Source organism: Alternaria rosae (genome assembly GCF_020736505.1).
Source record: "Alternaria rosae strain MPI-PUGE-AT-0040 chromosome Unknown BKA58scaffold_7, whole genome shotgun sequence".
NCBI lineage: Eukaryota > Fungi > Ascomycota > Dothideomycetes > Pleosporales > Pleosporaceae > Alternaria > Alternaria rosae.
The window spans coordinates 1,207,348-1,220,943 of NW_025763576.1; the positions used below are offsets into that span (position 1 = coordinate 1,207,348).

Below are 13,596 nucleotides of genomic sequence, written 5' to 3' on the forward strand. Positions count from 1 at the left end.
CCACAAACTTCACCCAGCCCTACTAGGCAGCGAACGTCAGTTCACCATTTGCGGTATCCACTGGCCGCTTTTCTGCCTGGAGATTGGGCCCTGGCCCGTCATTCGGCTTCAACACCGTGGCTCTGCTACTAAACGGCGGTGACTAAAGGAGTCACCCTCGAGGTAGACAGGGCTGTTAGCCTTCTGGAAGGACGCTAGAACAAAGTGCAGCCTGGAAATCGCCTTGTATGTCAGGTCGCACCCAATGAGCATTTCCAATTCTCTCTCTAGTGGCGCAGTCATGGTTCTTTTGACAAGCAATTGAATCACCGGAGCGGTTGAATCTCAACTCTCTCTCTGCGTCGCAGCCTGAAAGAAGGCAGTCATTGCCTGTTCCTGGCGGGAATTGAGGCATTACGACAGGCCTCAGGTTAGATTTATATACAATAGAAACGCCTCTGGCTTGAAACCTCATCAACCACATCTCAACCTTGACTCTGCCTGCATACCTTACACGAACCACAGCCCGCAACCTTTAGCCACGCCTATCAGCAAGCCATCTCAGCCCTAACTCAAACTCAAATCCATATACAACTACCACACCACCATGGGACTCCTCGAGCAAAACAACACTCCCTCCTACGCCGACCCCCAACCTCGAGACGGAGGTGCACCAAACCCAGGCGCAAGACTATCATCATCCATGTTGCTTTCCATGGCAGGAACAGAGCCCCAACCTCGCGATGGCGGCTAATAAGCTTCGAATTGACTTGGGTATGTCCAATGCTTTATACTATGCCCATCCGCAAACTAATATGGACCAGATCATACCTCCTGTCCTTCATCCAGCTGAACAATCCGACTTCCATCTTTCCATCATTACTCCCAAACAAACCCGGATCGATGTAAACAACTACAACACCAACGACTCCTACGCGTGCTACCCGCGGCCTCGGCCCTGAACTAGCAGCACCATTGCATCGTCCTTCCGGTACACCATTTCCTACATCGACGTCGACTTCCTTCATTATTCTGTATCATCAGTTGCATCTTGAGCGTTTGGGGCTTTCTTTTACTGTACAATAAGAGACTGTACAATGGGCATGACAGCGATTTCTTTTTTGGGGATATAGACGGCGTTTCCATAGAAAGCAGGGCAACCTCATGGCCTGGATGTCGGCTTGGCGCCTTTCAGGCAGGACAGACAGGCATTGCGTCGATACATCATTGGATTGCTTTCCATTCAACATGTATCATAGAGTAGATAATGAGTGGCCACACTACGTGGCTATGACAATCGCTGAACTAAAAGTTCAATAAGACCCTCTGCATTGAAATCAAGTAGTGAGGGTGATTGTAGAAACGAGTTAAAGTTGATGGGATTCTTGAACTGGGTGTTCGCTCGCGTATCTATATCTCTACCCCACGCTGCCTGGCCCAAGCCTTGGCATAGATAATGAGATTACTGTACAGGCATGGACGCGCCTACATGCTTGCTTCTTCTCCCCGTGGGTGCGTGTATCATGTATGCGCGCATTTGCGTCGTAAGCAAACCTCCAGGCACCTCTTTAACCATTCCCTCGAAATACCTGATGGCCTCATTATCGACTCCTAGATCTCGTCTTTCGACTCGAGCATGACGTTCTCCCGCCCATAGTGCTCGGCTTACGGACCCCGCAGCAGCACCTAGACGTTAGTCACAGAAACCCAAAAACAGAGTCACGCACGCGCACAGCATGGAGATTTTCACGGCTCAGAAAGCAACGTGCCGCCTAGTCAACCAGAATGAGTACCACCGGCGCGTCGTGCCCAGGCGCGAGCAGACGACTGGTGCTTGTCACCAAGGTCTTCAGCAAACACGATCCCTTCTGGCGTGCAAAACGGAGCACAGTCCTTGAAAGTCTTGTCCTCGCGCCTGGCTTGCTGCTCACGGAAGAGCCAAGAGCACGGTCAATATAAGAAGTGTTGTGACTGCCATCGCGTCATCACTTGGGCCTTGTTCAATCTCTCTCACCTTGACGCTTCGTACCCAAACAAACGCCGCGACTTCACGGTTTGCGCCAGCGAACACACCCCTACAACAGCAGCCTGCTATCCATCGTGCTCCCAAAGTTTATTTCAACAACGATTCGCCCAAGATGACCACTCGACCGAACGAGTACCAGCGTGTTGCGTCGCACGGGCGAGGAGGTGCTGGTAAGCCTATACTTTCCTACAGATGTGAAGCGCGACTCTGCGACGCTTGGAGTGGAACGGCTGGGTCTGTATGTCTTTGGCTATGCGGCAGAGGGTGGCAGCCTTGGCGCGTTGTTGTGCGCTACAAAGCAACCCTTAGAGTGTCTACGATTGTTCACCAGCTTCTGCTTCTGAGCGACTACTGACGTTTGTAGGCAACATCGCAAAGGACGACCCTACCAATTACCCCAAGCCAGAAGACCTCGTCACCCCAACCCTCAAGTCCAATACCTACACCACAGGTCGAGGTGGAACTGGAAACATGGCGCGCAACGATCCCGAGCGTCCTGAACTTGCGCGCGCTGCTCAAGACGTTGAAAGCAAGCCGCACCCAGAGCCACAAGGCCCCAAACACTACGGTCGTGGAGGTGCCGCCAACATCATCGGTGATGGACAACCTGCGCAACGAAAGAGCGCCGAAGCTAAGCGCAAGAGCGAGGACGAGAAGCGCGAGGACAACGGCAAGGGCCTGCTCGGCAAGGGCAAGGATTTGTTGAATAAGTTGGGCAAGAAATAAGTCTGACCTGTCCAACGGTCAACATCATGCTACAGTATAGCCATGCATGATGCGCTGCCTGCCTGGAGTGGTCGATGAGGCTTTCGGTTTCTCTTTTACGGTTCATGATATCCCCGGAATTGCAAGGCTTTTGGTCTGTGGGCGGAGGAGTTGGTGTATCTTGTTATGATTTTCAACATCGTCTAACCTAACTAGCATAATGGTAGTCAGTTGCTTGATCATCCTATTGACTGCCATGCTTGACTAATCAGCTTTTCGATGCGGCTGCCATGCCATTTTTTCGAGATAGCGTGCTTGCTCATCGCGATAGTGTGTTGATTGGGCGTCCATGCATACTACGCAGCCATCTCCTAACGGCCTGAGAGTGCCCAAGTATTACATCATCACACGGCCGATCCCAACATTCATACAGTCCCTTCACCGCTTACATACGGATTGCGCACTAATGCTTGCTTTTCTCCTCTCGTTAGCACCATCGGCAGTCAGTTATTTTAGAACCCGCGAAATGCTTTGATAGGACGATGCTGGTTATTCCGCCCATAAAGGGTCCTCGGCAAGAGGCAAGCGTCATGCGCGGGGGATTTCCAACCCGGGACGTCCACCCATAGCGGGGCACTCATCCTTCTACTGTTCCATCAAGACAGCGTCATGCGCATGGTCTGAATGCACCTCCTCGAAGTCTTGCACTGCAGTATCGCCATGCAAGTCCCAGGAAAGGTGTTCCGAGCGGATGTGTCACCTCCAACTGCCGATTCTGACGAGCACACCACCACATACGAGCCGCCCTCTACCGACGTGGTGAACTAACAACCCATTCCAGTCGCGCTCAACTCCGGTATCCGATGGCTCGGTACGCTATCCGCAGTCCGCCGCTCCTCCATCACCTGGTATGGTCCTGCCGTTATGGAGGGTCGTCCGACCGCTACACTGTGGCTGCAGATAATGCCTCATTGGGATGCATGCTTTTGGTGGGGGATGTAAGGGGGTGACGTAGAGAGTCCAGCAAACGTCCAGCTGACATGCGAGACTGTCAGGAAGAGAGGCCATCTACGGGGTTTCGAAACAGTACTTTGACTTGCGCAAGAGGTAGACAGACGCAATACTCCAGAGTACGCGAGGCAGTTCGCATAGAGCAGCCTTACTGTACTCTTCCGCACCCTCTCGAGATCCGTATATGCACAGCATCGGTCCTATACCAGCTCCGGATCTTGCTCCGCTTCACACTGTCCAGACATAGGCAAGTAGTCCGGTGAGCGGCGGTAGACCTCCCCGGCATGCGCTCTTGTCCGAGGGCGTGAACCTCGGAATCTTGGACATGATGACACCACACCGTTTATGCGTAGGTATGTGTTTCGCCCAGCTTACGACAAGTACGCCTCATCGTACGACGTGGGTTGGCACGATTGGTCTGTAGGTGCCCTTGTGCAGCCTTCAACTTAGCCGACGTTTTTCTTTCCAGCTGGACGTGATTCGGCTTATGGTAGTATGAGTGTCGGCTTGTGTATTAAGGTTGCGGTACGTCCCGCCGTGGTGGATTACCGGCTTTGCATACCTTTTTGCCTTTCGCAATCTCTTGCTGCTTTATATGAATCCACTCCTCAAGACTATCTGAGCAGTAGATAGATCATCATTCATCGCCAGTATGTCGACTACTACTACCGAGACGAAGACGTACGCAGATACGTGGGTTCACTACCATGATGGTGGTGTTCCTGGTCGAAGACCGGTTCTCAAGGGCACCGCTGCCAAAGAGACGTTCACCGAACTACCAAAGATCGACTTCAGACGCATATACTCAAACAACCTGGAGGACAGGAAAGAACTAGCCAGAGAAGTCGGCGCCGCATGTCGAGACATAGGCTTCTTCTACGCAGTGAACCACGGAGTGGACGATGATGTACTGGAAGACACCTTCGATGCGTTAAAGGAGTACTTTGCGTTACCAACCGACGTCAAAATGGAGACTCATAATCAAAAGACAGAGAAGTTCAGGGGCTACGAAGCGTTCTTAGAAGGCAAGCTCGACCCAAGTACACGAGGAGGTAACGTCTTCACTGTCTCCACCCACAAGACGATCTTCTGTCTCTAACAACACCATCAAGATCTCAAAGAAGGCTTCCTAATGGGCGAAGACTTCACCGACTCAGAACAACTCTCCCTCATCACCTCGCTCCCTCCCTCACCACAAGCCCCGCGCAATCAATGGCCCAGCCACCCGTCCGCCCTCTTCTGGCGCCCAGCCATCTACCGCTACTACAAATCCATGTTCGAGTTCAGCAAACGCATGCTCCACATCTTCGCCCTCGCTCTCGACCTCCCCGAAGACTACTTCGACACCATAACCACGCACCCCATGACCAACGTCCGCGCCGTCCACTACCCACCCCAAGAGCGTCAAAGCGACGTAGGAATCGGTGCCCACACAGACTTTTGCTGGTTCACGCTCGTATGTCAATCCAAAACCGCATACCCGGCTCTCGAAGTGCTGAACGGGAACGGCATCTGGGTCCCTGTTCATCCCCAACCCAACACGTTCGTTGTCAATATTGCGGATTTCCTCAAGTTGGTTACGGGCGGCTCGTGGCAGAGTACTGTACACAGAGTGCGGAATATCGGGGGCGAGGAGAGGTATAGTATGCCGTTCTTCTTTAGCCCGAATGAAGATGCAAAGGTTAGTGTTGTGCCGCATTTGAGAGAGGAGGGGAAGCGGTACGATGAGTTTGGCGTTGGGGAGTATTTCCAGAAGAGGCTGGATATTGATCGGAGGACTCATTTGGATGATGAAGAGAAGGTGGAGGAGAAGACGGAGGACAAGCCAAAGAGGCCAGTGAGGGAGAGGAAGGACAGTGGTCTTTGAGCATGCAAGCTGGGCGAGCATGCAAAGTAGGATGAATTGTGACTGACAGTGCGGGCGATTGTGATATCCATAAGTACACATTACAGGCATGAGAAATGCCACGCTTCGTCGTAAATACATAAAATGATGCCATCAAGCATGACCATTCCGTCTCTTCGCTTCCTCCAACGCCATTCGTAATCGATTTTCCTTCTCTGCGTCCTCGCCACTCTTACCCATCTTCCTCTGCACCAACTCCCCGATTTCAACATCATCGCTATCCAGCACACTGACCCTCCTTCGAAACTCTTCCACCAAGTCTTTCTCTGCTTCCCTCTTTTCAGTCTCCAATTCGCGTATGCGCGCTGGATCCGCACCACCGGCTGTCACTTGCGCAATCTCCGCGTCTATATCGGCGTTGTTGGATTCAATCTCCAGCGCGTTGAAGAGGGACAGAAGCGTCTTTGACGATTCCTTCAGAGCCTTGAGAGCGGTCTGTACATCTTGGAGAACTGCTGGATCACCGGTGCCATCCTCAAGATCCTTGGTTGCTGCAACGATGTGGTCGATTTCTTTTTGCTCAGTACTGACTGCATTGACAATCACATCCTCGACAAGGCGGACAAGCTCGCCTACACGCTCCGCCTTCTCGCGCTTGGCTTTGAACATAGCTTGCTTCTCGGCGTTCTCATAGTGCTTCTCCATGGCTTTCATTTGGCTGATGTTTCCGGCGGCATAAAGAGGCTGCGTCTCCGTCTTTTTGTAGCGTCTGTCGCGTTCGGCAACGAGTTGTATGACGACATCGTGTCTCTTTTCAACCTGCGTGTGGATGTCTTCCAGGAGCTCGAAACAGTCTTTCGTGCTCGGAGTATCGGTTCCTTCCATGCTCTTAAGTCCAGCGACGGAAGACGGTAGTAGGCGCTTAGCTTCGACGTACAAATCCATCAGGGCTTTGATCTCGCCATGTAGGCTGGTGAAGATGGGGTCAAACACAGTCTCTACATAACTCTTGTACTCGTCTTTGTCTTCTTGCGCTTTGAGATCTCCCTCTTTCTGCTTGAACTCTTCCTCGAGCTGATTCATCTCCGCATACGAGATCTCATTGCTGTTGAAAAGATCGTCGTTGTGCTCCTCGTTCTCTTCTTGACGCTTGCGGCGGGCGTCGTCCCTCTTGCGGCGATTCAGAGATGCTGATTTTTCCCATGTCTTCGTGATTTCATCGGCGTTGGTGGGTTTCGATCCCACATCTGTGAGCCTCGCTCTTATATCTTGAATCCGGTGATTTGGGAGGCTATCGCGCATCTGTTTGGGCAAGAGTCCCTTGAGCAATTTGTTCGCATCTTCCTTCGTTGGTGCAATTGAAACTGGGCGGCGTGGGGTCAGAGTCAATGGTGCGGGCAAGGGAACATCCGCGTCGCTACTGGAAGGCCGGGATGCAGGCGTCTGCGCAGCCGGCTGATGGGCCCCAAAGAATATCTCATCGTGTCCTTTACTGTTGTTGCGGCCCGAAGGTGAAGCTAGCCCCGGAGTATTGGAGAACGACATTGTTGGTCTGTGTCTCAATGGGGCTGGGTCAATGGATATGCTAGCAGGTGGGACGTATGCCTTATATTGGTGTTGCATCTGCTCTTCAGGCGGGGATTGCACTGGCGTCTTGTTCGTATCATCATCAATGGAGCTTGTCGGAGTCAGGATCGTTGTTGATTGCACTGAAGGTGGCGCCTTTGGAACGCCCTGGTAGTCAGTTGGCGGCAACGTAGTTTGACGCGTCAAGATGGGTCTGCCACCAGGACTATATTCAAAGTCATCATCGAATTCCGATTCCTGCGGTACGTGGATGTTCAGATCCTGTTTCTTGGTGGTGATGTTCGAAGTTGCACGAGAGCGAGCAGCTTGCTCTGGTTGGTGTGATGTCTCTGGTCCCACTGGATTCGTTTGGGTTGAGGTATCGAGGGAGATGATTGCCCGCATGCTAGACTCAACCTTTATGAACGCCTTGAAAATCTTGACCTTCTCTTCAACTTGTGGTTGCGCGGCCTCACTACGAAGCATGACTATGTATCGCTCTAACGAGCCAGTATACCACGGATCAAGATCCGGTATCAGATCAGCAGCTGTGGGTTTCGGCGATTCTCTCGCCTTTTCGACTTCGAGTTGGCGCTTTAGTTCAGCGACAGAACCATCACGCTCCTCAATATTGTGTTCCTTCCCTTCGACATCTTCTTTCAGAATCTCAATCGTCGTGTTCTTCTCCTTCACCAAAGCGTCAAAATTGACACTAGCTTCGTCTGCGGTGGTTCTCATAGTCTCAATCTGTGCACGCAACACATCTCTCTCGCTCGCGCTGTGAGCCTTCTTAGCTTCGTACTCAGACACGACTTTCTGGCTATTAGCCTCAAGTTCCTCAATCTTCGCTTGTAGTACGGTCCTTTCCCGTTCTGCATCTGTGCGTAATTGGTTGAGAAGGTTGCCCTTTTCTTTCTTCTCCCGTTCCGCGTCTACGCGTAGTTGTTTGATAATGTCATCCTTCTCTTGAAGTTCTACAGTAAAGTCATAGCTGGAGGACACCGCGCCGTGTGATTCATTACTAATTTGTGACCCAAAATGATGCTTCGGTTGGGTGGGTGTGTGTTGCGACGTATTCCATCCGCCCTCTGCCGAGCCGGACCCAGTCATCAACGCAACGGGCTGATGAGGGGGTTTCGTACCCTGTATGGGTTTGGGAGTTGTCCGTAAGGGCGCGACAATGGCATCTTCGACAATGAATCCTTGATGCGATGACTGCGAGTCCTGTCGTCCAGGTAGTCCTGTCGCCACAGACGGCGGTGTGGGTGTATAGCCTTCATCCCACTCGCTCGAACTCACGTGTGCGGGACGCACAGCAGGACTGGGGAACCCATGCGTCGAGGGAGGAGACGGGACGTGAGCGGGCAGCTCAATGCTTTCCGGTTGAGTACTGTCGCTTTTATTCTCTTCTTTCTTTGCACCGAAGAGTTCTTCATCGTCAATCTCCTCACTACCACCTAGGTGTTCCCAATCAGAAGGTGCACCGGCAGCCAGAACACTAAACTTGGATTTATCATCTCTAGGCGGAGGTGACGCGGGCAGTTTCTGTCCGGGTGGTTTTGGCGAAGATGTCTTATTCTCTGCACGTTGTGCGTAGAGGTTAGCCAAAGCTATCGAGCTCACTGAGTCGGTGCGCCCAGAGATAGGTTGATAGCCAGAGGCGGAGCTCACACTAGGCCGATTTGATATCGGAGACACAGGCTGACTCTGCGGGCTTGGCTGATGGTAGAAGTTCGACCCAGCAGTATCGATTCGATTATATGGCTTTGTTCGTTGGATTCCCTCGTTCGAGATCTGAGAATGCTGTTGCGGTGGGACTGGTTCTTGCGTTTGGTACCCCGATTGCAAGGGTGGCTGCTGGAACTCATATGCCTGCGGTCTGTTGTATTCATAGCTAGGCTCAGGTGCTGGAGATGCAGACTGCCATGATTCCTGAGGGCGAGGATGCTGTGGAGAAGGCTGTCCTTGTCGGTCGTACACAGACTGTCCATATATTGTCGTTGCGGCCGGTTGTTGCGACGGAGCTTGGGAATACGCTGCATGTTCAACCGATGGTTGCTGATATTGGTGCTGCTGGGGTGTCGCGAATTGGCCCGATGACTGCTGGTACTGGCTGGGTATCTGCGATTGCGAATTGTATTGGACGGGCGTTGAATGTCCATACTGAGGTTGGTAATGGTTTTGGGGAGGAACAACCTGTTGGCCATGTCGTGGAGGTAAAGGCGGCGGTTGCTGCTGCTGCTGCTGCTGCTGTAGACTATGATGTCCTTGTGCATAGGCGTTTGTTTCGGTATGTGATGTAGTATTCGTGAAACTAGCCATGCCCCCATGAGGCGGCGCATGCTGTGCCTGCTGCCATGAAGGAGCTTCTGGTGGGGGAGGGACGTATGCGCCAGGTGCTGGATTCGTATTCGAAGACGTGTACGCTTGTGCACCCTGTTGTGTGTATGCCGGCTGCTGCTCGTTCTGATGGCTGGTCGCAGAGGGTTGCTGTGGCCCTACTGGTGGGTATGAGCTGACGTGACCTGCCCCATAGATAGAGCTGGGTCTGCCTCCCTGTGAAGACTGGAAGTATGTCCCACCCGGTGTGGTTGAGGGCGGCGGAGGAGCTGCGTGATGATATGGTTGTTGTGGTGTCCCTTGCACTGGATATCCTCCCTGCTGCATATGAGGCGCAAAGGCGGTACCTTGTTGCGGCTGTTGTGGCCAGTTTTGCATGCTCTGCTGCTGCTGTTGTTGTTGTTCCTGCCGTTGGACCGCCGCTGCGAAGCCGTACGGTTTGGGTGGAGGCGGAGGAGGTTGCTCCTGTTGCTGAGGATGCGATTGGTGCTGCGCGCCTGACATGGTGCCATAAGTGCCCGGGTCATATCCTCCTGGTACTTGCTGTTGCGACTGATTCCATGGATTTGATGTGTGCGTTGGCGTAGGCGCAGCCCATTGACCGTGGGCTGGGGGAGCAGACGTTTGGTATCCCTGGGAAGCTTCATCGTGTCAGCGCCTCGCTCTGGAGCTGTGTTCTATCCCGGATCAACATACCTCCATATCCAGGCGGCGGTGGCGGGACTGGTGGAGGAGCGCCCTGCTGTCCTGTGAAGCCTGTCGTGCTTCCTGGCCGCTGATATCCTGGTGCTTGCCCGTAGTTCTGCATCGCGATTGGATTCTTCTTGCGTTACCACCCAATCTATGTGTCGCGGGAGATAGCGGATCGTGTTCGTCGCGAGTGTGGGCTCGAGATGCCAGCTGAAGTGCCTGTGTGTATTAATAGGCCCTCCACAAGTGTGACATGCACATGTACGGCACGCGCTGGAATGCGATCACGAAGGCAATTGCGGTGTATCGTATAACATTGATGTAGGGAATAAGTACAAGTAGGCGATACTAAGATACATCAAACTGGGCCTCGTTTCCCCGGCATAAGGCTGAAAGCTGGAGTCCAAGTGTGCAGAAAGTGGAATGGTGTCACAGCCACGCGATGATCTGCACGCCGCGCTTCATCCCCGCTTCGCTTTACCTCATGTGACATGATTCCTTCACAGCCATCACCATTCAAGTCCTGCCCTTCCGTCTTTGATCCGCGATATACGACAGAACATACTCCACGTCCATCGCGATCGCCTCCAATGTTTCCTTCTGCTGGATACCCTTTGGTGCCTTTTTTGTCATGCCCCCCGCCGTACTCAACGTCATCTGCGCCACGTTAACCACATGATCATTGACATGCGAAAAATAAACCTACCATATCCCAACGATGGCGGTTGCTATCAGAAGACTCTGCTTGTTGTGCAACGTCTCCATCGATGGGTACTGCCGATGCGCTAATGAGCCTCTCCAACGAGACGTAGGTACCTTCTGTCAGCTTCTTCCCCTGACGCTGCTTCTGGTTCGCGTCAGGTGTTGATCCAGACCCGGCGCTCGACGGGAATTGATAGATTTGCGAAGATCCTTTCGTCTTCATTCGACTCCTCTCTTGCATGACCTTAACATCTTCAAAGGATGCATAATCGATCGGAAGCTGGACTGTCAAAGACAAAGCGAGCTCGGAGAGACTCCCTGTTTTGTACGTGTTCATCGTGATTATTAACGCATGAAATACGCGATCTTGTAGTAAACTCAGTCCGGCAACTTTGGGCATCATATGGAACATTTGCGATACTACGATGCGTCAGCAACGGTACACGCAGTCATGTAGCTTGCGCTTTAGCGAACTTACTGAACATTTCCACGCTATGGATCTCCTCTTGGTGATGCACGGCTCTCAACGCTTCTTCAGGATCCCATCTCAACAGCTCGACAGCGTCGAAAACGCTCGGAGTATATGCAGCTTCATTCCGGCTGTGATCTCTTGCCAAAAGATCACCCAACTCAGAGAACTTGACATGACTGTCGCTGTGGGTAGAAGTTCTAACCATCCAACTGGCTTGGTTCACGTCTTTGATGCGTTTCTCAACCGAGATTGGAACTGGAACCATGTCGCTGCTCCCTGTAGCATTCAGTGGCGGCATCATCACATGTCCAGTTTCGGGGCTCCAAGTCCCGCGCTTTTCGAACCCTTCGTCGAAGTCAATTCCTTGCACTTCTTTGAAAACACTTTCGAGGAACTTGGCTAAGCTGACACGATGATCTGAATTAGCATTATCATATGACGGGTGATGAGGCAGATCGAGTTTCTTCAGAGGTTCCAAGGTCAGATATTTGCGTGCTGTTCCTGACGTAGGAGATCTAGTGGTTTGGCCAGGTATAGTGTCTGTACCAACGTTCTGGCTAAGATCGTTTTGGGTTTGTACTGGCGTGGGCTGAACAGAATCGTTGACATCGACAGGCTCCGTCATGGTGGCGATCAGAGTAGCGGAGCGGAAGTCTTGGAGATACGCAGTGAGCTACCATAGGTGAACAAAAGTGGAATGGTTGTGGCTGCTTGGTGGCTGATGGAACAGGTGCGTCGGAGGTCTAGACCACTGTGATGCAAGGCCCAGTGTAGGATAACGAGTAGGTGAACCGGCTACCAATATTAGTTAGCATTGTTGCACCCCAGTCACGTCGCCTCTTTTACGTACATATCTCGGGAAGCTACAGGCTTGTGCAAGGAAAATCGTGGCGAATGCTGTGACCTGTGACTGGTCTGACACGCCACATTCAGACGTCGGGATGTACGGCGTGGGTCTAGAACAACCTAGAAGTATGTTTGCAGAGATCTCAAACTAGTGTAGAGGCAACTTGATAAATGCCAAGCAGAAGTCTGATGGACGACGTGATGATAGAGATGGAGTCGTGGCACTGAAACGGGAGATCGACAAGGGTAGATCTAGCCCTGATTGGCTCGTTCCTGTTTGTGTGACACTACGATGTGCTAGCTGGGAAGTAGCAATCTTGGAAGTGTTTGCCCTGTACTACACGGTAGCTGAAAGAAACCCGAGCCCTGTGTTGCAGGTACCTAGGTAGCTCGAAACGTTGATGAGGATAAGGCCTTGCGTTCTACAAATTACACGCCTACTGACCCGCAGCTCACGGGTCTAGTGCTTAGCAAGTCAAAGAGTACGACAGATCCTTTTTATCGGTCCACCTGTTTGTAGTATAAAATGATTGCTCCTGTGCACTACGACGTTTTCTGCTGTATTCGTGAAGTACCACAAGCGTTTCTAGGGTACGTCGGATGCGGCGTCCCGAATGCAAACTCCTGCAGACCTGACACATTAGAAATGCATGTTTGTCGATAGACGGATATTGAAGCGAACCCTCCTCAACGTGTATTCGCGCAGAATCAGCTCCCATGATTTGAAAGCCTGAAGCGATGCGGAGAATCGGAATAGCGGTCTAAGCATGCCTGATCAGCATGTGAAGTAAAAAAGAGCAAACCTATGCCATCTGATGTAACAATATCATCAGCATGAGAGCAAAATGAGGAGAACTTGTGCAGACGCGGGCCGATTTCCAGTCCAGCATGCCGGTCGAAACAACTTCGGTCGCCGACCTGTTGTGTTCACGCTCCGCGGACGTCATGATGAGAAACCAATTGCTCCACGGAGCGTATAACCAACGCCTGCAGGACCCGATTCCGCTATTCCCACATAACAGATGGCGTGATCCCTCGTTCCCAATATCTGGCTCGAATCACGTCCAAGGTTTGATTGGTAGCCGGGCTGCAAGTTATTTACTCCACAGCACCTGCATGATGCAAGTTCAGTACATCCTTGCGGTTTGTCTTTGCCCGTTCGAAACGACATGCCGAAATGCTAAGTTTATCATGTCAAGAGGCATGCTAATGCGAAAACCAGGCAATGCATAATCAGCTATTTTGTCTTTGTGAAATAATATCGGACGATGTATTATCTTACTCCGCGGAAGGGAAGTGCTGCGGGGACAATGCAAAGCGCTATATGCGGCAGATGGACAAACAAGAACTATAGCCCCAGTGATTAAGTACGTATCCAAGCGCCTTGCGAAAGAACATCGACAAATGCCTTTG

General features: G+C 52.0%; 4 protein-coding genes across 4 annotated transcripts; 2 read left to right on the forward strand and 2 right to left on the reverse strand.

Moving 5' to 3' along the window:
- Window positions 1-2,028: 2,028 nt before the first annotated feature.
- BKA58DRAFT_210603 (uncharacterized protein) lies at window positions 2,029-2,840 on the forward strand. Its single transcript, XM_046166037.1, has 2 exons — window positions 2,029-2,175; window positions 2,370-2,840. The coding sequence occupies exons 1-2, from the start codon at window positions 2,118-2,120 to the stop codon at window positions 2,729-2,731; spliced, it is 420 nt and encodes a 139-aa protein (XP_046023380.1). The 5' UTR covers window positions 2,029-2,117; the 3' UTR covers window positions 2,732-2,840.
- A 1,533-nt stretch (window positions 2,841-4,373) lies between these two features.
- On the forward strand, window positions 4,374-5,588 carry BKA58DRAFT_441727 (uncharacterized protein; the record flags this gene model as incomplete). Its single annotated transcript, XM_046173840.1, has 2 exons — window positions 4,374-4,773; window positions 4,834-5,588. The coding sequence occupies 2 exons, from the start codon at window positions 4,374-4,376 to the stop codon at window positions 5,586-5,588; spliced, it is 1,155 nt and encodes a 384-aa protein (XP_046023381.1).
- Window positions 5,589-5,654: 66 nt separating this feature from the next.
- On the reverse strand, window positions 5,655-10,561 carry BKA58DRAFT_210659 (uncharacterized protein). Its single transcript, XM_046166039.1, has 2 exons — window positions 10,170-10,561; window positions 5,655-10,114 (listed from the first exon to the last, which is right to left on the reverse strand). The coding sequence occupies exons 1-2, from the start codon at window positions 10,279-10,281 to the stop codon at window positions 5,721-5,723; spliced, it is 4,506 nt and encodes a 1,501-aa protein (XP_046023382.1). The 5' UTR covers window positions 10,282-10,561; the 3' UTR covers window positions 5,655-5,720.
- On the reverse strand, window positions 10,481-12,333 carry BKA58DRAFT_210637 (uncharacterized protein). Its single transcript, XM_046166038.1, has 4 exons — window positions 12,188-12,333; window positions 11,344-12,132; window positions 10,870-11,285; window positions 10,481-10,820 (listed from the first exon to the last, which is right to left on the reverse strand). The coding sequence occupies exons 2-4, from the start codon at window positions 11,960-11,962 to the stop codon at window positions 10,680-10,682; spliced, it is 1,176 nt and encodes a 391-aa protein (XP_046023383.1). The 5' UTR covers window positions 11,963-12,132; window positions 12,188-12,333; the 3' UTR covers window positions 10,481-10,679.
- Between the last annotated feature and the right edge of the window lie 1,263 nt (window positions 12,334-13,596).